Raw genomic sequence first — 23,073 nt, 5'->3', positions numbered from 1 at the left:
TAGACGGTGTCCTGTCACAAAATGTCCCCCCCCCCTAACAATTACAGGAAAGTCTATTGTGAACACGATGTTTTGTCGTAATATTTAGCTCACGTTTTTGGCGCTGTTAGGTCGCGTTATAATCACACATGGATTCCAAGGTTTCTCAAAATAAGGTTCCTCTCCCCTCGAGACGATCGACGAGGCAGTCTTCAATTAAAGGTTAGCAACAGTTAGCGTTCGAAGCTAACTGATGTTAGCTAAAATTAACAACAAACGGTCCTTGGATGTGTGCTTTATTTTTACATGCTAGCTGGCTTCGTCAGGAAACTGATAGCAAGTGAACTTGGCTGTACTTTGGCTTTTGTTTTTGGCTTATAATGTCTGAGGACAATATTTTTTCATTGATAACAATTTCCTTCCTCTTTAGCACTGAATGTTGAACTGACACCCAGGAGGCCTCTAAAGAGGACGAAAAGGGAGATAGAAAATAAAGTCCCAGTTGCAGCTGTAAACGGTTCCAAAGATGCAGAGAATGCCTCAGAGGATGAAGGTAGGATGCTCAAGTTAGCAGCATTTGCCTTGTTACAATGCCCTAAGTGTTCATTGGCTAAGGTGGTGCAAACACAACTTATTTCCCTGTCTAACTCAGAGTGCCCTAGCAAGAAGATCCGATTGGAGGCTGGAGGAGAAGCGGGCGGCAGCGGTGATGAAAATGAGATGGATGTTCAGGAAACAAATGACAGCCTGGAGAAAAACGAAGATCAGGAAATGATTACCGAGGAGGATCCCCCACATAGAACTCATCAACAGAAGATGTGTCAAGGTTACTTGTCACTTCTTTGTGATTATTATGATGTTATTAGATTACAGTTAGATTGTGTTTAGACTGTTTTTTTAATAAGATCTCAGTGAGAACCTGGCCACCATTTTTTTGATCCTTCAGCATGCAGGTGTGATCAAATGGCAGAAGTCACATCAGAGTTACAGATTTAACCTGGTCATTTTTGTTTACGTCTGATTCATAAAGCTACTTGCCACTATTACACCTAATACCAGGCAGTTATTTGGCAGGTTTTCTTTAAGTTTTATGGTCAAATTCAGAGGCTATCCCTTGGTTTGAAACAGGTTCCTTAGACAAGCACTTCACTCCATGTGTGGTGTTGGAGCGCTGCCCATCCAGTCACCCTGAACATGTAGACACAGACTGGATACCAACCAGGAAAGGTAGGATAGTACTCTAGCCTCATTCAGCATGGGAATGATTGCATGGACGTAGGATAAGACTGGTACTTTTCATACAGCTGTCCTACTGTGGCTTGTTTGTTTTCAGTCCCATCATCAAGGAAAGCGGCCCCCACCCAGTCTGCCACCCAACTCAGACCGCTGGAGAACAAGCGCGAGGTGCCGATCTCCAAGATCATCAGCATGGCAGAGTACCAGGAAAATATGAAGGCCAAAGCCAAGAGCGCTGGTACTATAGACAGATTGTCTTGCATGTTATTCATACTGCTTTTGAATAGCTGGCTTGATAAGTGGCTTTCATAATTCATACCCAATCAGAACTTTTCTGTAGGCCTAATGTTGGCCAAGACAATTTAGATAAACACCTGTTCAAATAGAATCAGCGAAGTCTGGAAAAAAAGAGTATTGTATGACAGGAATTATAGTTGGCCTGAATTAGAAGAGGAAATCCTCTTAAATTGCTTCAGAGAAGCAGAAACACTTAGTAATTTCTACAGGTGTTTCCATACTGATTTTCAAAGACCTGTCATGCTGGAGTGACTTTAGCTCTGGCTCAGAGACATGTTGCCCACTTGCTGACCAACTTGATTAAAATTTGGTTTGGTTGATTTGGTTGGTTTTACTATTTAAGGTAACAGCTTATAGCAAATGTAAGGAGGAGTGTGTGACTATTTCTTTTACTATATTTTATCATTTGAATAGTCTGCACCTCTTTGGGTGTGTGTTCTAGTATTTTTAAAGTTAATGATATCGTCATCTCAAGATGACTTCAAAATGAAAATTAACCCTGTTGCTATGTGACTTTTTCATTTTTGCTACCCACAATACATCAATAGTTATAACTGAATTAAAAAGTAATCAGAATCTTACATTAATAAGCTCTGCCCATTCTTTAGGAGTTTTCAAGATCAACCACAATGTCCCGAGGGTATACTCCACCTCTGAGGTGTCCTGCACAACACAACGATGTGTGAATAACATTTCTACACCAAGTAGAAAACCAAAACCAAGTGTTCAGCAGATAAAACAAGGTAAAGAAGCTTCAAATGATTATTACAGCCCTTAGGAATGTTTTATTGAGCGATTAAATTTTTGATATTTGTGTGACAAGACTTTCTTTTAACAGGGGTAAAGAAATCTGCTGTCATCAAGGGAAATTCTGAATCTTCTTCTAGGGGTAAGCTACAACCATTTCAGTTACATGATGTTTAAACCTAAATATACTTTAACTACTTTTCTACCTACACTTGAATATTTATACGAAGTCTCCAGGCTGAAAGGTCTTGTGTCCTTCCAGGGTTCATATGGTACTTATGGGTATTGCTCCTCATGGTGTTGGCCAGCTCTGCTGCTCTCCTGGTGTACAAGAATGTCCTCGTCCTCCATGGGCCTGCAGCTGGTGGAGTGCATCCATCTAGGTTTGTGAATCCGGGCAAGTTTGCAGCTCAATTGTCTATCCTCGAGACTCAGTTCCCTGGCCAGCGTTCTGAGCTGTGGAAGAGGACCAGGATCCGCCTGGAAAGGCATCTCCAGACAGCCCATCCCACAGAGCCAGTCAGCCTGATCCTGACGGCCGACCACAAGGCTGAGAGGACACTGGACTGCCTGGCCCGGGGCCTGGCCTCCGCCTTCTCTGCCGCCCTGAACGCCTCTGTCCTCCACATCGACGGGACCAGTAAAGCCAGCCAGGACAGCGATCAGGTCAAGCTGGACATCGACCGCCAGCTGCGGGCGGCCTTCGAAGGGGACAAGCCCGTGGCTGTCATCCACCGCTTCGAGGAGCTGCCTCCCGGCTCCACCCTCATCTTCTATCGCTACTGCGACCACGAGAACGCTGCCTACAAGCAGGTGTTCCTGGCTTTTACTGTGCTACTGCCCCAGGAAGAGGTGGAGGGGCAGAAGAGTCTAAAGGAGGTGGAGGAGATGGTGCAAGACTACATCAAGGAGAGGTTTGTGGGCTCCATCAGGCAGGCTGCCTTCAACAGCATGGACCTTGACAAATTTAGCGGACTATGGAGCCGCATCTCTCATCTTGTCTTGCCTGTGGTATTTGAGAAAGAGGTAGAGCAGAAGGGATGTTGATGAACTGAACTGGCATCCCAGAGGAAGTCAGGTTGTGTTTGTGCACCTCTCTCAGAGATTATAATATACTCATGGCTGCAGTCCAATGTTAAGATTCAGTTCAACTGCACTGTTGTTTTCACTTATCACATCAGCAAAACCTGGATCGTCAGAAGAAATTCCAGAAGGGCAGAAGACATTTCAGTTTGTTTTATTCCATACCCAAAGTTTCTTTAAGAGATGTACAGCGCTAGATTTTGTTTTTATATACATATATATATATATATTGAATGTGTTTGATTATTTGTTCAATTTTATCCACTGTATTGTACTGAATCGGAAATTGATAGCACCTTGTTCAGCAGCTTTGTAACGGACAGCACTTCACATCTGAAGAGAGTTTTGGATGATCCATAGCAATTACATTGACTTGAATACATTCAATATGCTTTTGGATCTAGGAAAAAACTATCTTTAATTTTCTGTAAACTGCTTGGTTTTAGCTGAAAGTCCGTATTTCTTATCATTCTGTATCAAATCTCCTAGATCACACTCATTTTAGATTTCTGTTCAAATGTCCCTATGGAGATATCTAAGGTGTCGTTTCATTCATTCCTTCTCATATGTACACAGTTGTATTTTTGCACTAAAATTTTCTGATATTTCTTTAATGAACTAGCTTACCTGGAGGATTGGCTTTCATGAAGACAAGAGTATGTATTTTTGATCCTTCGTTTGGTTTGTATCTGTGTATTTGATATGTTACCTTTTTCTTGGATTGGAATATTTTTACACAGCTGTATATATTGAATATAAAAAGTTTATTCTTTGCACCTGTTTTCAAGAAACCACTGAAATTAATTTACAATTGGGCTTTTGATACTGAAAGTCTCTTTTTAATATGTGTCAATATTAAGACATACAGTTTCTCTCAAAGTGAATGTGAATTTGAAAACATATTTTGACTAAATATTAGTCAGCAAGTCACAAATTGTGCCTTATACACTCATATGGAGAAGATTAGTCTATATTTGAAATGTACCAAAACACTCATTGTTGCAAAGGTGAATGCTAAGTCATTTTACCTGATAATCATTGATATACTGTATCAATTCCTGTTACACTGAGGGATCATATTCAGATTTATTCACATTTAAAATTATTTCAATAGTTTCCTCCATTCTGATGCTTCTCATTCCTTTCATTCCCCTTGTGTTATCATATCGAGATGAACTTTGCTTTGCTTATATGAATACCTGTTTCTTATTTGTTTCAATAAAGATTATTTTGATAGAACAGTCATTTTTATAACTCAGGGCGGAGCTTCCTCTTGCTGTGTCCGTAGCTTCTGGAGTCATGGAAGATAAAATTCTTCTCTACCACTAGATAGAGACATTGTATAATACACAATTAAAGCTGACATTAAGCCTTTGGCTAAACAAGGAAGTTACAAACATAAAGACACAGGAGTTCAATCATTTACTAAGTGATTAAGGTTTGTGCCTCCATATCTTTGTTTACTGGGTGGGTGACATAGCTGAACTGGGACATGGCTGCATGTTGCCCAACTCGAAAGTATCAAACATTGCATTATCTTTAAATCACACAATCCTCCAGACAATGACATGCTTTTTTATGGATTAAATCTCCAAAGCAGTGAGTTGGCATGGCATGTTTAATGACGTGATATAAAATGTACAGTAGAGACAACATATCCTGATAACAAAATATCCAACAGGCAAAGATTAACTATTCAGTCTGGAATTCATCCATTTACATTTTGGTTCTATTCACGAGTTTGACTTGTAGATGGAAAATTGTCTTTTTGAAACTCTTAAACCCATTATAACTCAAAATACAGGTCTGTTTTATATTGTGGTTTACAAATATTGCAAATGCAAACCTTTGCAGCCTCGATGTACTTATAAAACTCAAGTTTAGCTGTCACTCGCATATAATCAGTCCTTGTATCAAAAGCTTGGGTAATACATTTCAGAGTGACCAAGTATCTCCAACCCAGTAAATTAGAATTCAAACAAAGCCAGCAGTGAGTGGAGTGAATTTTTGTCCACAGGGAGCGTCATAATGCAATTTTTACCAAAGGATAAAAACAAGTCAAATCTGAATAAAAGGTAAAGAATATATAGCAGGGCTTCACCATGGGAAGTTCAAGAAGAGGTGAAAGTGATTAAGGGAAATATAAACAATAACAGTTTGTGCTTTACAAAATAGCATAAAAACAAGAACAGTAAAATATATGAAAAGAAGATCAAATTGGGAAACTAAATAAAATTAAACATAATAAAAACAAGAAATAACACAAGATTAGTAAGTCCTGAGTTATGGACATGAATTACACCCCATTGAAATCCTATCAAATGTCTTGAAATTCATCAAATACAGTGTGCTGGTGGACACATTCTGACATAATTATACAAATTTTATATCTAGACAAACTGTCAACTAATAGTAAAAGTTTTTTATCTTTTCAAAATATTGAATTGTCTCTCTCGTGGGCAGTGATCACTATTCGAAACATGTTATTTATCCTGACTCAGTGAATTTTAAGCATTAGCATTATCATGACCACAGATATGCCTGGTGTAGCCAACGACAGTCCGGTCAGTTGACCAACACAGACTGATTTATGGACCTGTTTATTGTTCTGTTTCTTTGAGTTTATTTTGAATGACTTACCTTTGCACTTAAAAACACAGCGCGTTTTATTTCTTATGAGCGTGCGCCTAGATTTTTTGTCATTTACGTTCACAAATACTTAAGATACACAACCATATTAGATGAAGCAAGGCTTGCAATTACATTCCTTGTTTTTATAATGGGAACACATTTCACACAGTATCTCATGCAGTGCAGACATGCTGCTAACACATTCCTCCTGTGCTGACTGGTGGTGCCTGGCACAATAAGAGAGAGAGCTAGTACTCTAGTTGAAGCAAAATATATATAATATTTCCAACTTCAGACGTTCAGATTTCAGACACGTTGTCTGAGGAAGTCATAAAAGCTGAGCAGGCATGACTGTTCACTTCCTTGTGACCTACATGACCTTATCAGTGGGTTCAACTTCCTTGGAAAAGAAATCATTAATAATCTAATAAGTAAACGCCCTCTCAAAGTCTGTTTGGTGACACTGGTGATGTAGTGTAATAAATTATTTACTTTATTGTTATTTTTGGATTGAAATCAACAAGTATTTTACATGAACCATCAACCCAGAGAGACACACATGAAAAGTAAACATTCACAGGATACTGTATACTTGGTATCTTTCACAAAAGCTAGTACTGAGTAATGAACTTTAATTTGAATTCCCAACTTTCTAATTCATGACAAAATATGAAATTGTGTTACGGCAATAAATCCAGTGAACGCTGAAGAACTGTGATTCACATGCAAACAAGCTGCCAGCATATCTTCATGCAGTATGTGAGTACAAGCCAACTATAACATACATTTCCTGTCACGAAAATATTCCAACAATGACAGCTACAGCAAAAGCAGCGTTTCCAAAGTAGAAGATAATAGAGAAAGCAAAATCAATCTTGGCACCGCACTTCATCTGAAATTCAGAGTTGCAGTAATGAAAAACAGACATGAATTTTCATTTTGATAGTAATGCTTGATTTGTTATGTTGAGGTTCCTGATAGTTTTTATGATGATACAAACACATTATCATCAGGATAAGTCATTATAGGTTAATGAAAGTACACACACTCACCATTTCCCCTTGATTCTTAGACTTGCTATGAGTTTTGCAACTCCCTGCAACAGAAAAAAGTGACAAATGCTATTTTGTTCTATTTGATTATTCACTGACAGCTCAGCAGAGAAATAACACCATGTATAATTCACCTATCTTGCCTCCCCTCAGTGTTTTTCCTCTGCAAATATGTCTGGTAAAGACGTAGATGTAAAACAGGAATCTCCAGGCTGTATAACCGGCCACCACTTTCACACACCAACAGACTTCCCAGCTCTGCTCCCACTGGACACTCTCCTCAATCTTTATAAGTCCCACGAAGATGGTGGCAACTGAGTGTGAAACAAGAGTTGGAAATAACATTAGAGACAAATAATGACATGGTGCTGAAGCAGAGGTGTGACCAAGTCAACTTTGCTCGAGTCCCAAGTCAGTCTCAAGTTTTGAGGCACAAGTCTCAAGTCATGTCCCGAGTCTAAATGTAGATGACCAAGTTATGTCCAAGTCAAGTCCATGTCATTAATGTCAAGTCTCAAGTCTAAATGGTGAACACCAAGTCAAGTCAGAACAAATCAAGAGTCCAGTATCAATTTAATATCTTAAGGAAAACGAAATATCTAGGACTTTTTAATGCAATATGGTTTTAATAGGATACGAACTTGGTAAGAGTATCATGAGTTTGATTTCTATAATCAGTTTCAACTTCAATACATTCAATCATTCCATACAAATTCAGAAAACAGAATTTAAATTCAGTCATCTGCTGGAACAAATCTCATCACTTTCAATCCAAGTCATTTACACAAACACAAGATCTTTTGTCAAGACTTTAGAAACCTTCTCAAGTCATCAAAGTACAAGTCAAAGTCAAGTCCCAAGTCACCAGAACCGAAGTCAAGTCAAGTCTCAAGTCTTCTCTTCATGTATCAAGTCTCAAGTAATTCAAATTGTGACTCTGACTCGAGTCTAAGTCATGTGACTCGAGTCACCACCTCTGCGCTGAAGACATGGTGGTAGCTGTGAAGTGTCTTGACCTGATGTGAGGACTAGATTCAGTCATCGCAGAACATGAAATGATTGTGCAATCTCAGTTTGAAGACAAATAATCTCCACTCTGAGCGATAAAGTTAGCTATTAGAATTAGGTGAATTTCCTTACTTGTAAATATCTCATGGATGACAGAGGCCACTTTGACAGTGCTATCACAGATGTCCTTTCTTGAACACATAAGAAAAAGTTAAAACATCTGTGCACATGGGTTACTGATGTAAGGGTGGAATCAAATATTCAGACTGAAGCAGAGATATTGTTAGAGACTTACAGTTCATGACTGATTCCAATCGGTAGAAGGACGAGAAACAGCTCTAGGAGACTAAGGAACATCAACACACACACAAGAACAATGAGAGGGACCTAAACACACACACACACAGAGGGGGGAGGGGACGTTAAAAATGACCCCTTTGCACCATTCAGAGATTTGTCCAAAAAATCTTATAGAGAAATTTGGTACACTAGTGATTAGCACTCACTGAATAGCAAATAAATAACAGGATCAAGGCGACAGTCTCAGCTATCAGAGTAAGCAGCCTGCACAATGTCTTGAACACCTGCAAAAATATAAAGTATATTTTCAAAGCGAATGTACCAAATATGAACAAAAAAAATAAAATAACAATAAAATAGAGAAATATACCACACAAAATTTGAAAGTGCAGTTCCAAATTCCTCAAAATTCCCAGGAAAAGCAAACATTTCTGCTTGCTGCTGAATTCATCTCAGAAACAATATGTAACTACTACACTATTCATAACATATTATGATCTTTAACTATGAATTCATGGCTTGTATTTACTGAACACAGGGCATTGAGTGTTTTATTAAGTATCTAATCTAATCTAACTGAATTTAATTGAATCTAATCTAATCTAATTTAATCAAATTGAATCTAATTGAATCAAATTGAATCTAATTGAATCTAATCTAATCTAATTGAATCTAATTGTATCTAATCTAATCTAAGTATCCAATGAATTTCTGTAACTACTGCTCTTATTAGTACTGGAACATTGTAAATGTTTAAACATTGAATTTATTTATGTTTGATGTGATATCACAAAACGCTTTTGCAAAACTAATTTCTATTCAATTTTGTGCCAATAAAGCTCAATTTCGTTTGAGCTGAATGAAGTATATTCATTCATTTTAATAAACCCAAGTACTTAGTATGTGAGGTGCAGCAAACGAGATCTAGACATGTTAGATATGAGAGAAAACTACAGAGAGAGAGAGAGAGAGAGAGAGAGAGAGAGAGAGAGAGAGAGAGAGAGAGAGAGAGAGAGAGAGAGAGAGAGAGAGAGAGCTGCTGCTGGTGACCGGCTCTATAGTGTTTTCTATCAAATTTACCCTGTGGTCACGTTTTATAATGAAACATTCATTATTATTCATAATCATGTTATTCTCATTTTAATCCCTTTAATAGAGAAATACAGAACAAATCACGGTTCATATTAAGATGATCTAAATGATGATCTAGATCTAAAAAAGGCTTTAGATACAATTTGGCATAATGGATTATTTTTCCAACTCATACAGCGGTATTGGTGGTAAAATATATGACCTAATCAAATCCAAATATTATGACAACCATTGCTGTGTAAAAATAGGTAACAAAAGAACAGAGTTCAACATTTATATCAATAAATTGGCCACAATTCTCGAACAGTCGCCAAGCCCTGGATTAGATCTACAAGGCAAAGAAATTAAATTCCTCATGTATGCAGATGGCCTGGTTATATTATCCCCAACAGAACATGGCTTACAGCAGAATCCCTCACTGCTGGAGACCTACTGTCAAAACTGGGTGTTGGACATCAACCTCGACAAAACTAAGATTGTGGTATTTAAAAAAATAGGCCAGATCACAGGAATCCAAATACAGTTTCACTGTGAGAGGGACCACGCCACAACATACAGTGGAATATAATTATTTGGGTATAATCATCAGTGCATCTGGTTTGACCAAGCAATAAATTCCCTGACAGATAAGGTGTGCAGGGCCTACTATAGCATTAGTTCTCTAAATAAATTCAATCCTCCAATTAAAATTTGGCTAAAACTATTCAGCAATGTAATTCAACTCATTCTTATGCATGGAAGTGAAGTGTGGGGCCCTCTAATTAACCAGAGGAATACACCAGGGGACACAACTCCCAGTGAAAGATTTCAGCTTCAATTCTTTAAGGAAATCGTCAAGGTCCACAGAAACAGCCCAAACCATGCATGTAGAGCAGAGTCGGGAAACTTCCCTCTCTCTCTCCACATGATAAAAACAGCAATTCAATTCCAGGTTCACTTGGCACAAGCTGCTCCTGAATCATATCATCATCGAGCCTTTATAAGTAACAGCCTCTGCCCAGAGACAGAGCCTCTGAGAAACATCAAAGAAACTTGCCACCTCAAAAACCAAGACCTCCATCATCTCTCCAAAACACATCTGAAAAAAGATGACAAAGAAAACAAAACCATTTACACTGACAATTGGCAAAATTAAACAAAATCCATCACCAAATTAGAATGCTGTCATTTATCGAATAGAGAATGTTCTCTAGCACAGTATCTTGTAAGTGTAAAAAACCCCAAACAAAGATGCACACTGACAATGTACAGACTCAGCGACTGTAAACTTGAAAAAGGTGGTCATAAGAAGGAATGGAAGCCCAGAGAACTGAGAGTCTATAAACACTTTACATCAGGGGAAATAGAAACTGAGGTCTATTTTCTCCTCTCCTGCCCCCTGCACCAAGCTGTCAGAAAGGCCTTCCTACAGCAGGTCAAAGCAACAGACCTGTCATATCAGAGAAAAACACGTGACACACTGATTATGTTTAGGAGAGGTACCAGAATTTACACATTTAGCCGCACAATATGTAACACCCTGCTGTAACATTAGACAAAAAAACAATGAATGTTAATTAGAACTTCCAGAATATTGTAACACTATGTAGTTATATTTCACCTTTAGGACCATTGTTAGTAGATTTTAATTTTGATTATTTACTTTGTAATTTGTAATTGTATTTTTATTATTATATTTCTCTGTTTAATACAAGACATTAGATTGCATTTAATCTAATTACCTAATTGTACCTTCTTTTACATATTTTTATATGTAATTATAGAGAAATACAGAACAAATCAAGGTCCATATTGACTCATTAAGGAATGCAACATCTTGCTCTTCATTAATTAACTAAGTGACTATTCCATATCACACTGGACAGGTGACTTCATGACTTACCCAGCTGTGACGAGGGTGAGGAGAGCTACGGACCGTGAACTCTTTATATGACTGGAGAGAGAGAGAGAGAGAGAGAGAGAGAGAGAGAGAGAGAGAGAGAGAGAGAGAGAGAGAGAGAGAGAATTTCTCTTACAGAATTTGTTTAGATATGAGATAAAGTAATAAAGTAATAAACTAATGGCACGTATACTGAGTGTAGATTCGCTTACCAAAATCGCCGTGTAGAAAATTTTGGTGAAAGTTATGCACGTCACAGCTAGCTGTAGCCAGGGAGAGAAGTGAAGATAATTTGAGAGAGGGAGAAAGAAAGAGAGAGAGAGAGGGAGAGAGAGAGAGCAATTATGCACAGGAAACAGTTGGAGTTTATATATTTATGCATGGCTTTCTGCAAAATGTCAAAAACCTGGATGAGAAGTCGATATCTGTATGGGGGAGGTTTTCCGGTGGTTGTGTCCGAGGTTGGTGTTGTCGGTGTTGTGTTGTTGGATGCTGTTGGATTGGATGTAATAGTGGTAGGAGATGAAGTGATCCCGCCTGGTGTACTTGGCTGAGTAGTAGTTGTTGTTGTTGTTGTTGTGTTGTTGGATGCTGTTGGATTGGATGTAATAGTGGTAGGAGATGAAGTGATCCCGCCTGGTGTACTTGGCTGACTAGTAGTTGTTGTTGTTGTTGTTGTGTTGTTGGATGCTGTTGGATTGGATGTAATAGTGGTAGGAGATGAAGTGATCCCACCTGGTGTAGTTGGCTGAGTAGTAGTTGTTGTTGTTGTTGTAGAAGCTTGTGTAGATATATTGATATCCACTTCTTCCCAGAATATCTTAAAATCCTCAACAAATGTGGCTCTGAAACAGATCCAACATGCACAGAGTGTAATGCAAAACCTATTACCGGCACACTGTGCTATTAGATAAAAGCCAGACCAGGTTGAGATTTATTCTTGAATTGTGGAGGGTCTTGTGTATCGATTCATCTTCATGAAGCATGTACAAACAAACAGTCATGCAAGAGCAAGATACGTCATTAAAGTTCTGTACAGTGCATGAATACTTTAACAGTGACCTGAAAACGATGTCTGGTCTTGGTACAGGTGCTGTCCAGTTAACTTGGATGAAAGTCTTTTTTTGGTTGTTCTTCTGACTAACAGCCGAGCCCTGAGGAGAGAGAGAGGAGCAAAGCTGGGTCCACATCCAGAAGGAAAGCTTAATAACAAGATGTCACGTTGTGGCAGAGTTCACTTAAATTCATGAAGTAAAATGGATGTGGAGAGGATGAGGATGAAGTCAGAAAATTGAACACTACGATTACTAATACTATAACAGGGGGATGGTAACTTACTTCTAAATCATTGCACGCCAGGAGCCGAGTCATTTGAGAATACTCCTTAAGCAAAATAAATGTTCCAACAGCATGGCCTGTGTCTGACTCCCGAGCCTGTAACATAAACCCCCTAAAAGGTCTGAATTGGGTGCTTGAGAGATGGACTGGAAAATGGTTTGCAGTTTCACCAGGGCAGAGATGGAGAAAGAGAGAGAGAGAGAGAGAGAGAGAGAGAGAGAGAAAGAGAGAGAGAGAGAGAGAAAGAGAGAGAGAGAGAGAGAGACACAACCGCAATGCACTTAGTAATGTCAAGTTGCAACAAACGATCTATAATGATAAACAAACCTCTGGAAATGGGGAAAAAATAGTCTCTGTACCTGTAAACGGCTCTCCCTCGTTGCCACATGTGTAGTTGACATAAAATGGTGATACGCTGTCCTGAGGATATAGGTTATTTCCTGAAAACTTATGTTGAGGCGACATTGATCCACAAGACTGTGAGAATATGCCATTGCTGAAACCCATCACCTTTGTGATGATGTGGAGGCCGATCAAAATGCCGCAGAACATGTGGGGGGTCCACATCTGGAAAGAAATGTGCAATACTGAAGTGTCAGAAACCCAATACAAACATATCTTTCCTAGCTTTCTACACCCGTTGACAGACTTTGAGGATGGATAATCTTGACTGTAAGACTGTTGCAAGGATAAAGAGAGATTGGTAGCATCAGTAGGTTAGCTGTTCCCCGCAAGTATCCACAAGGCCTGTGTATATTGTTTTCCTTAGAATACGCAGCAGTATGACATGCTTACAAAGAGCAGATGCATTACTGAAAACATGAAACATGACTTTCTTTCTCTTAAAAATTAAGAGTGGTTTCAAGAAAGTTGTTAAATTAGAAAAAAAAAAAGTTAGTTCTCTAAATCTTTTTCTGACTTTTTATATTATACAAATCTGCTTGGTTTTAATACTGTTGGAAGATCTCTTCGATAAATATTAATCAAAAATATGTTGACTAGATTACTTTCCTCTTACCTTGGAGTCAAGTCAAGTTTATCTGTATAGCCCAGTTACAGTCTCAAAGAGCTTCGCAACAGCCAGATTATGAAAACAATAAATGGAAACGACACCTCACAACCTTAGACCATCAGCGAGAACAAGGAAAAACTCCCACGGAAGGGAAGGGCCTCACAGACGGGGGATCCCTCTTCCAGGACAGTCATGTAATCGCTGCCGAAGAGCAGTGCAACAACTCAGCTGACTGCATGAGGAAGTTAGAATTATGTGTTATGTACTTGTGCCCACCCACAGGTATGACTAACATAATAAACAAAATTACAGTTTCTCTTGGCCTCTCACTAGACCAATACCTCAAAGACTTGGTCTCCCAGTGGCATACATGTTCCTCTGTAACTGCTTCAGTCTGTCCTATAGGAGAGCTCAGCAAAATAGGCTATTTCTTCATGTTTTCTCAAAAGAAAGTCAGCTCTGATTTTCTGAAAAGTGCGTCAGCTACCTCCATATCCAAGAGTGCACAAAATATGATGTGCCACTGCCCTCTGTTGGACTTTGTGGTGTACTATTGACAGAGATGTGTCTGTTCAGCCTAGAAGTTAGACAATGGGCTTATGACCCACTGGGAAAATCTGCGTGGGCAACGTGAATGCGTAACACTCCTCCCTCACTCAGCAGACTGTGGCAGTGCCCTTGAGCCAGGCACCGAACCCCCAACTGCTCCAGTGTTGCTGCTGAGAAACCAAAGGCAAATGAATGCAGTAGTGCTGGGCAAGTCGTCACAGCAAAATGCTCAGTGTTCCTTTAACTCTGACAGTGTAACAATCAACATGCCATTGTTTATATAAGTCCACACCCATCACTTTCTGCCCCAGAGCCATATCAGCTCTATGAGAGGACAAACACTCCAATCAACACATCTCAAAATAATTCTCACTTAAAAAGCAATACTTATTAACACTGGAATTTTTCTGTGTGTAACCATTCCTACTCTCCCAGGATGATAATATAAAATATGAATGAGTTCTTAATCAATTTCCTGCGTAAATAAGGGTTTAAATAAGGGCTTCAAGAACATACAATAGGACCACTGCACCATGGAAATAATGACAGTCTCTATTAATGTTAAAGTATTTTCAAGATCTTAGTAGTATTGTATACCATTTCCCTTGGACCCGGCTTTGATTCTATCATAATGACTGTCCGCTGGCATAATGAAAAAGAAGTAAAACTCCCTGACCATATCATCAGTACAGTGTTTATTTTACAGTAAAACATGAGGATGAGTGTAAGGACACAGTAATTAATAGTGGAAATTTATCACATAAAAATTTCAAAGTATTGCACAATGTGATTAAATGTCCTTTGAAGAAGGGAATAACCCAGTCCAGAGATGGATTTTAATGCCACTACTGACTTTGTTTATTTCTATTTAATATGACTGAAGAAATGTTTTCACTTTCAGTTTGACTGGTCTCTTAATGCAAAGGCTTACAGAAAGTGAGACAAATAGTTGTCAGTGCTAAGCATGCGTTCTAAATGTATTTTGAACCTGTAACTGTTTTAGAGATTAATCTATCTGTATAAACAAATAACTGAAATGCTGAAAAATAAGACTTTTAAGATACAATCCAGAAAGAAATTTTGGGTATATTCACATATATTTTACTCCGACGTTGGCAACCATTACAAGCCCTTTACAGACCCAAAATACATGGAAAACAAAGCTGTCACATACAGTCAGGCCTTGTATGAAATGCTCAGAAAATAAATCATGATTAAATTAATAAGTGAAAACAGTCTTCAGTCAATCTCATAAATCACTGTGAAATCAAAACCAGTAAAGAAGCAACAGTGTTTGTAGGTAAATTTTGATTCGGCAATATAATAAATCATTGGGTGCTATGAACACTGATTATCATGGGATTAAAGGAATAGTTCCAAAAATGAAAATTCTGTCATCATCTACTCACCCTCATGCCAGTTGAAACACAGGTGAAGTTTGTCCATATAACACACAGGGAGGTTGCCAGCACAACTCCATAGCAGCCTTCTCCAAAACAACTGAAGTCAGTGGGGACCAGTTCTTAAGAGTTCCAAAAAGACCTACAGTATATTTACACCATAATTTAATGCAAATCTTAACTACAGCTGATTGATTTGCAACAAATAATAGTGTATAGGTCTTTCTATTCAGTGTGATTGTTTGGCTGTTTTTGTTTTGGAACTCTTAAGAACTGGTCCCCATTGACTTCAGTTGTTTTGGAGAAGACTGCTACGAAGTTGTGCTGGCAACCTCCCTGTGTGTTATATGGACTAACAAATTTCACCTGTGTTTCATTTGGCATGAGGGTGAGTAGATGATGACAGAATTTTCATTTTTGGGTGAACTATTCCTTTAATAAACCAAACCAACCCAAAGTTGCTATACAACTTCCACTGCCACTACACACAAAAATAAGCATACAAAGTGTCTGTACAAATTTAAATTTCTGCCTTAAAGAGTAACTAAACCCCACCCAAATCTGTGGTGAAGCCTGACATCTACTGGTGAAAAGTAGGGTAATGAAATGGCCATCTGCTATTGGCTGGTCTTTGGTGCCAGGTGATGTCACCACCTGTTGTAGATGTCAGGCTTCACCACAGATTTGAGTTTGGGGTTCAGTTACTCTTTAAATATGGACCAAGACTGTGTTTGACAGGTAAATTCAATTCAATTCTAAGCATTATGACAAAGGTTTTGTCAGAAAATAGCAAAAGTCAACACAGAATATTGAGTGCCAAGTGTAAACCAACTCTTATAACTTTGCTGAGATGAATAGGGTTTTCCCAAATGCACATTGGAATTAGTAAATTATAAATCTGTAATGCAGTAATTAAAGCAAGAAAACATTTAGTCAGTGGTGAAACCTGAAGAGCAACTAATACATCGATCCATTTGAGTGAATGTTGTACATTCTGACCTGGTGTTCCTCCACTGGACTTTGACGGCTGAACATCCGATGCAGTATTGACTTCAAATGACTCCTAAACTTGACACCCACAAATGCATAAAAGACGGGGTTGAGACAGCAATGGGAGAAAGCAATGAGTCGGCACACGTAGAACGCGTAGTCAATCCGAGTGCTTACTTCACAAATGTCGAACGGGGGCAGCAAGTGGTCGGCCAACATCCTCAGGAAGATGGTCACATTGTACGGTACCCAGCCAATGAAAAACACAGCCACAATACAGAAGATCAGCTTCACCGTCCTGTTCCTCATGTGGGATCTTGTTCTTGCAATTTTCCCCAGTATCCGAACATAACAGAAGCCCATCACTGCAAAAGCAACCAAGAAGAAGATATTCTGTTGGTAGGTGCTCACATATTTCCACAGGGAGTCCTTGTATTCACAGCTCCAGGACTCTGCGTCCTTGTGGTGGATGCTGGTGACGGAGCTGAAGAGCAGAGCGGGCATGGCCGCTCCAACACTGACCGCCCACAACATCAGAGACACAGCGACCCCGTAGCAGACCCTCTGTGTGCCGCGGTCAGAGAGGGGATGGACCACAGCCAGGTACCTGTGGATGGTCATGATGGTCAGGAACAGGACGCTGCTGTAAAACCCGGTGAAGAAGATGAAGGTCACGATGTTGCAGAGAATCTCGGCGAGGATCCAGCCCCAGATGTGGTAAATTGCCCAGAAGGGGAGGCCGGCGGTGAACACGAGGTCAGAGATAGCCAGGTTGAGGATGAAAATGTTGGTGAGAGACTTGAGGTTTTCGTACAAGGCCAGGATCACAAGGACGAGAATGTTTCCCGTGAGGCTCAGGGTGATCACGACAGAGAAGAAGACGGGAATGGCAATGGATCCAAATTTGACGACCCCACCCTTGTCACAGACTTCATCGTCGTATTCGTAGTCGTAGCCACCGTCATACTCGGTGCCATTCATAAAGGCATCCATTGTTAACTGGAGCCTAGAAAGAAAATATGCAAGTGATTCATGTATTACATTATTTTTTTCTTTCTCATCTGTTAAACAGCTCCCTCATGTGGGATCATCATTACAGACACATGTTTCGCAGCCAAGCTTTGATTCAAGCCCACAGGACTTTATTTTAAATTCTAGTCAAGATCCCAACGTTTCCAAAGATACCAAATATGCCATGCCAAATTACAGGGAAATGTGTATAAAATGATGCACAAGACATCTGGATTTTTCTATTTGATGTAATGGTGCAGCCAGTGGCATAACCAGCATCGGGCAGCATTGGTCACTTAAACAACTGGTTCGGTTCGCTTTAACACCAAAGTTTGTTGTCTTGTTTTCAACCCAATGTGAATGATAAAGCAATGTGTTCAAGTGAATTTAATTTGTACTCAGACATGTCATTGTCATTTTCACATGAGCCATCTTTGTAACTGAAAATGACTATAGTGTAAAGTTTGCTACCAGAGAGTGAAGGAATACTTAGGCTAGCTATCTAGCCTATTGTTACAGTATTGTTACTGTAATGTTAGATACATGTTGCAGTGGTGTATCATATATTATCTTTGAGTTAATCTGAATATAGTAGTAATTTAAAGTCTCCTACACAGCCATCAGTAACTTCTGAATACTTGCACTGTTGTATTTAACAGAGCCAAATGGAGGCAGAAGGATCAGTCTCAGATTAGAGGAGACAGACCAGCAGAGTTCAGGTGACTAGACTAGACTAGATGATGTACAAAGTTAATAAAGCTAAAATGGCCTACGTGTATTCCTGGTTTTGCTAAATATGTTGTTGATGCCATAAAAGTGATGCCCATACCTAACTGGTACCCTTGTACACAATAACATTCAGTTCGTAAGCAAGTCTCAACATGGTGCATTAAAAGAATAGTTCACCCAAAAATTTAAATTCGGTCATTATCTACTCATTCTCATGCCAGTACAAACTCGGGTGAGTGTTTTTTCTTCATACAACTTACCTGGAGTTCTCCATGCTTGCTGCTGGAGGAGCTTCTTCCAGTGAATGGGGAGTGAATGGGGAGCCGGACGTTTCAAAAAGGGCAATAAATGTCCATAAAATTACTCCATAAAGCTCGTGTAGTATAATCAAAGTCTTCTGACGCCTGACGATCGCTCTATGAGTCGAAAAAAAACAAAATTTGATCCATTATTTAATGAAAATCCGAGTCAATCGGCAGTACATTTACTTCCGCATTACCAAACCTCGTGAGGCCACCGTGGCCGCGCAAGGTTTGTGTGTGCGACAGTGTGCGACCTCCATCTCGTGAGGTTTTGTTAATAAACTACGGTAAGAAGCTCCTCCAGCAGTGAGCCTGGAGAATAAGATAAGTTGTATGAAGAAAAAACACTCACCCGAGTTTGTACTGGCATGAGAATGAGAACTATTCCTTTAATTTAGACCAGTGATAAGGACTACTATGTCAAAGCCATGTGGTTATCTGAAATGAATCAACACCCGTCCAGCCAATCAGAATCAATTCATCCAGCACATGTATAATAAATATTAATGGATAATATTTTGAGGGTTGACCTTTTGTCATGTCATGTTTCCTCTAACAGGAGGAAGTTGAGCCAGTTTTGAGGGAAGTGGCAGAAAATAGTGAAACTCGGGTACAATCACCTTCAAATGGGGAATTGTGTTTTTTAAAGGTAATTTTGTCCATTCTAACAATATTATAGGAAGGATACCGCACCCATGGCTTCACTACAGCCTTTTTTCTGTTTATTTTATGTTTGCAGCTGTTACTGCTCAGTGTCATGGAAAACTTCCATCAAATTATAATAATTATGTAAAACAATTCCATTCCATTATAATACAGAGGTATGTTATAAGATCTTTAATTTTATCAATTTTAAATTCAAGTTAACAACTGTATAGTGATGTGTGACTTGACTTGTGGAGTGCCCCAAATGCTGCCCAATTTGATATGTAAGGTAAAATACATGCAATGTCCCTCCCCAGTTCAGCCCCACATTACTTGGGCTCAGCCCCAAATGTATTCAAACCTTGGTGACGCCCCCGGGGTGCAGCCATAATAAAATGCCATCTTGGGTTTGATTATTTCATTCAATATAAGCAGCTATAGCTTCAATGAAGCGTTGGGAGGAGCAGATACGGAATATGTATATATAACATTGTCGTACAGTATGGAAAACGTATTTCTTATAACTTTGAAGCTCCTTAAAGGGGAAATTTAAGGGGAAACTCAGGGTGCAAGGCGTTAATTCACTTGGTCATTATTTCATTCATTTATGCAATTAGCTGAGACAAGGAGAGTAATAACAAAGCAATGACAATGAAAAAGGGTCACTTTAAAATATAAATATATATAGGCCTATACTGTCTGTGTACAGATAGGTTTAACTGCACTTAAGGGTATGCTATGTATACAGTAGGTCTATTTAGTGATGGAGACATTGAGAATTTGAGCAAAAAATAAAAAGAATATGTTACCTATGCTGTCTCAGCCATGTTGGACTGTCACTGGATCTCATTTTAATTGAAATTGAAAAACAATAAATGAACCTACCTGTTGATTTGCAGATTGATTTGCAGATGTGGGGTTGGATGCAATGCCTTCTGTCTGCTCAAATGGAAACAAGAAAACAAGGGTTGTAGCTTTAATGATCTACAGGTGATGTTTCTGTTCCTCTTTATGTAACATGACTTTTTTTCCCAAACAGAAAGGCCTTCTACGAACCAACTAATGCTTTGAAACAACTTTACATTTACAACAATTTACATTAATTCACCCCTTAATTCATGCAAAATCTCTTTACAATTAGTTAAGGGAGTGATTAATGGAGGAGACCCCATTAAAAACCCCTTAAATTATCCCTTACTGTTTTACTCCTTACTTTCTAATATAATGAAAAAGTCAGGGAGACAAGAACTTTCCATTAATAACTCATTAATAATCCTGTAAACCATGCACAAAAGGCATAAAAAAAACAATCCCTCAATTCCTAGTGGCTCCATGAATCAATCCATGAATAAATCCCTTAAATACCCATGATACTAACCCTTACTTTTTTTAAAGCTATGTTATTTTCACATTCAAATATTAGCCTACACAGCGTGAATTCACTCTCAGCTCAGAATAAAACCTCTGCATGTCCTTTTTGCAAGTGGAAGTTCTTTTTTTTTTTTTTTTTTTTATAACACTGTGACTGTGCACACAAGACAGCTGTCAGTTTGTTAGAGCAGTTCCTGCACTGAAATGTTTATTTCACATAATGTGTAATCTCAGTTTAAATTTACAAAATCGATATGAAGCTTTAGACACATAGGATCAATGAATAATTATCTCTATCACTCATGATGTGATTGGTCGCACAGATGGAACATGATTCCTATAATATTGGAGATTATATGTTAATATTTCTGAGAGCAGGATCGTGGTGCAGCTGCAGAATGTAGTTTGAAAGTGAGTTTTTTTAAATAGGGTGCATAGTCTTAACGTGTTTTAACAGCATTTCAGTGGCAATGTTTGAATTTACTACATTTGTTGAAGTAGCTGAAATAAAGTCACTGAATGCTGTTGAGCCAAGATACAAATAGATGTCTAAAAATTTAAAATCTACTGTATTTTAACCTGGACACCTTTTCAAGTGCAAATCACCAAACACATTATTACTGGATCAGATTGTGAGCTTACAATCATGACTCTATGTCTTTGATCTATATATATTTTTAAATCTTTAACTATATTTTTCATCTTCAGTTGCTGACCCCTGTGTTTTGTCCCCGTCAGATTAAAGCTGAACAAATACATTTAAAATGTAATGTAGGCTATAGCCTAATACAGTCAGATTCCACCAATTTATCATCCATTAAGGAAATGTAAGTCTGGTAAAAAATGAATTAATGGACGACACTGAATAAAACTTTATTGTGTTAACTTATTGACACTTTTCCCCACTCTGACTCAGGCTCTTTTTTTAAAGATAAATGTGCACCGTCCACATACACATGCATTAATATCTCTACATCCACTGGTTTAAAAAGGAGGATCTGCCTTTTATTTACCCGTTACCATTCACATCGGAGCTCCATTGATGATGGCTTTTTACTGTCTTCACGTACTCAGAGTTGATTGAACTAACTCAGATCAGCTGTTCTGGAACCGAAAACTCTGAGTTTCCTATCTCGGGGTTAATCAACTCAGAGTTCAGGATTAGAATCTTGTTGAACCTGCTTTCTGGAATGGAACCCAGAAGGAGAAGGGGGAGGGGCTTTGACTCTTGTTACATTAAACATATTTTGAAGAATGGTAGTCTACTTTCGAAAGCATAGTTTAAACCATAATCCTGAAATGAGTGTGTTTATGTAGCCTACTGGTCTCAATGTGTCATGAAACACCACGACTAGCAAAGACGTAGTGGGACGGAGACAAAACCTCCTTGGGACAAACAGCTGTTGGCATTTAGGTATGTCATTGGTCACATGACATGACTGTTTACTCTGCCATAACAACCAAACTATGTCGATTTCTTTGTCCCGCCCGCCAACCGCATTACCATTGGTCGGACTGCTAGATATCGCTTTGCGAGTGGATGGCATAACGTCAATCACGAAAATATTCTTTACAGCTAACAAGTTTGTACGCACTCACTAACTATCTGGGTTGTTATGGACCTGTCCCATATCTGTAAAAGTATGTCAAAGTTATTGTTTTTTCTTTATTCTCTGACCAGTAAGTATTTATAAAGATGAGTAGCTAGAAAGACCCTTATCTAATGTACTGAGTCATGCTGATGTCAATGTTATTAACAAATCGCCTGTCAAATTATCTTTGCGTTAATGTTACTGAGAATAACACAAAACAAATCGTCTCTAAACGCTTGTTGTTAGCTAGCTTAGGTTGTTAGCTAACTGTTATTGTCTTTAGTCTGTAGATTTTAAGGAAGTTAGAACTCTAACAGTCGATGTAAAACTGTCCTTAATGTTTTAAAATTAGTAGTACTTAAAGTTGGAACTTGCTACCAGAAAACTGTGGTTTTGTATTGTATGTGTATTTCTTGTAAGGTAGTGCTTGATAGTAGTGGGACTTTAACATGGTCCACTCGATATCCAACATTAGAGTCCAGTGACCTCAGCTGTTAACGTCCCTAATTTTGCAATCCAATTTTCCAATACACAATACTTATTCGCTTCACAATACTGATACTTTTCCTATGTGGGACCCTCAGGGTCTCTAGTAAGAAACAGGACTCCTGCTTCCTTCGTTGCATCTACAGTGATTGGATCATTTTGTGAATTTCCCCATGGGGATCATGAAAGTTCAATGTGATCTAATAAAATAGTTAATTTAAGCCCATTCTGGTGAATAAAAAACGATGGAATTTACATCCCAGGCCACAGTCCCAATTCTGGAATAATTGAGTGCCTCTAGTTAAAATGAGAGAATAGGTTAATGTTACTCCTACTGTATTGTA

General features: G+C 38.7%; 3 protein-coding genes across 6 annotated transcripts; 1 reads left to right on the top strand and 2 right to left on the bottom strand.

Moving 5' to 3' along the window:
* The first annotated feature begins 10 nt into the window (after positions 1 to 10).
* Positions 11 to 4,489, top strand: LOC139926040 (uncharacterized). The gene is made up of 8 exons (XM_071917600.2): positions 11 to 201; positions 410 to 532; positions 632 to 805; positions 1,108 to 1,206; positions 1,313 to 1,453; positions 2,121 to 2,255; positions 2,351 to 2,401; positions 2,522 to 4,489. The coding sequence occupies exons 1-8, from the start codon at positions 129 to 131 to the stop codon at positions 3,304 to 3,306; spliced, it is 1,581 nt and encodes a 526-aa protein (XP_071773701.2). The 5' UTR covers positions 11 to 128; the 3' UTR covers positions 3,307 to 4,489.
* Positions 4,490 to 4,958: 469 nt separating this feature from the next.
* LOC144539706 (uncharacterized) lies at positions 4,959 to 13,768 on the bottom strand. 3 transcript variants are annotated; one of them, XM_078285606.1, is made up of 14 exons: positions 13,764 to 13,768; positions 13,002 to 13,209; positions 12,643 to 12,788; positions 12,367 to 12,458; positions 12,040 to 12,149; positions 11,711 to 11,796; positions 11,517 to 11,567; positions 11,308 to 11,358; positions 8,540 to 8,617; positions 8,329 to 8,420; positions 8,166 to 8,224; positions 7,160 to 7,339; positions 7,026 to 7,069; positions 4,959 to 6,865 (listed from the first exon to the last, which is right to left on the bottom strand). In XM_078285606.1, exons 2-14 carry the CDS (start codon positions 13,207 to 13,209, stop codon positions 6,767 to 6,769), a joined length of 1,296 nt encoding a protein of 431 aa, XP_078141732.1. In that variant the 5' UTR covers positions 13,764 to 13,768; the 3' UTR covers positions 4,959 to 6,766. The 3 variants fall into 3 exon arrangements, with proteins under 3 accessions (XP_078141732.1, XP_078141730.1, XP_078141731.1); XM_078285604.1 differs by having other exon boundaries at positions 11,711 to 12,149; XM_078285605.1 differs by lacking the exon at positions 13,764 to 13,768 and having other exon boundaries at positions 11,711 to 12,149; positions 13,002 to 13,421.
* Positions 13,769 to 15,858: 2,090 nt separating this feature from the next.
* Positions 15,859 to 20,213, bottom strand: xcr1a.1 (chemokine (C motif) receptor 1a, duplicate 1). 2 transcript variants are annotated; one of them, XM_071917609.2, is made up of 2 exons: positions 20,166 to 20,213; positions 15,859 to 17,599 (listed from the first exon to the last, which is right to left on the bottom strand). In XM_071917609.2, the coding sequence occupies exon 2, from the start codon at positions 17,584 to 17,586 to the stop codon at positions 16,561 to 16,563; it is 1,026 nt and encodes a 341-aa protein (XP_071773710.2). In that variant the 5' UTR covers positions 17,587 to 17,599; positions 20,166 to 20,213; the 3' UTR covers positions 15,859 to 16,560. The 2 variants fall into 2 exon arrangements, with proteins under 2 accessions (XP_071773710.2, XP_078141845.1); XM_078285719.1 differs by lacking the exon at positions 20,166 to 20,213 and adding an exon at positions 18,434 to 18,500.
* Between the last annotated feature and the right edge of the window lie 2,860 nt (positions 20,214 to 23,073).

Source organism: Centroberyx gerrardi, chromosome 9 (assembly GCF_048128805.1).
Source record: "Centroberyx gerrardi isolate f3 chromosome 9, fCenGer3.hap1.cur.20231027, whole genome shotgun sequence".
NCBI lineage: Eukaryota > Metazoa > Chordata > Actinopteri > Beryciformes > Berycidae > Centroberyx > Centroberyx gerrardi.
Note: the sequence above shows the minus strand (reverse complement) of the source record. Positions and strands in the feature narration are given on the sequence as shown.

Excerpts from the sequence above, each read along its gene's own strand:
- LOC144539706 (XM_078285604.1), bottom strand. The coding sequence starts at position 13,209 with ATGTGGACCCCCCACATGTTCTGCGGCATTTTGATCGGCCTCCACATC. Across the intron at positions 8,618-11,307 it reads CTCACCCTCGTCACAGCTGG|GTGTTCAAGACATTGTGCAG; the intron begins GTAAGTCATGAA and ends ATATTTTTGCAG. Across the intron at positions 8,225-8,328 it reads ATTGGAATCAGTCATGAACT|AAAGGACATCTGTGATAGCA; the intron begins GTAAGTCTCTAA and ends TATGTGTTCAAG.
- LOC139926040 (XM_071917600.2), top strand. The coding sequence starts at position 129 with ATGGATTCCAAGGTTTCTCAAAATAAGGTTCCTCTCCCCTCGAGACGA. Across the intron at positions 202-409 it reads GAGGCAGTCTTCAATTAAAG|CACTGAATGTTGAACTGACA; the intron begins GTTAGCAACAGT and ends CTTCCTCTTTAG. Across the intron at positions 2,402-2,521 it reads TTCTGAATCTTCTTCTAGGG|GGTTCATATGGTACTTATGG; the intron begins GTAAGCTACAAC and ends GTGTCCTTCCAG.
- xcr1a.1 (XM_078285719.1), bottom strand. The coding sequence starts at position 18,462 with ATGTTATTGTGTACAAGGGTACCAGTTAG. Across the intron at positions 17,600-18,433 it reads TGTACAAGGGTACCAGTTAG|GCTCCAGTTAACAATGGATG; the intron begins GTATGGGCATCA and ends TTTTCTTTCTAG.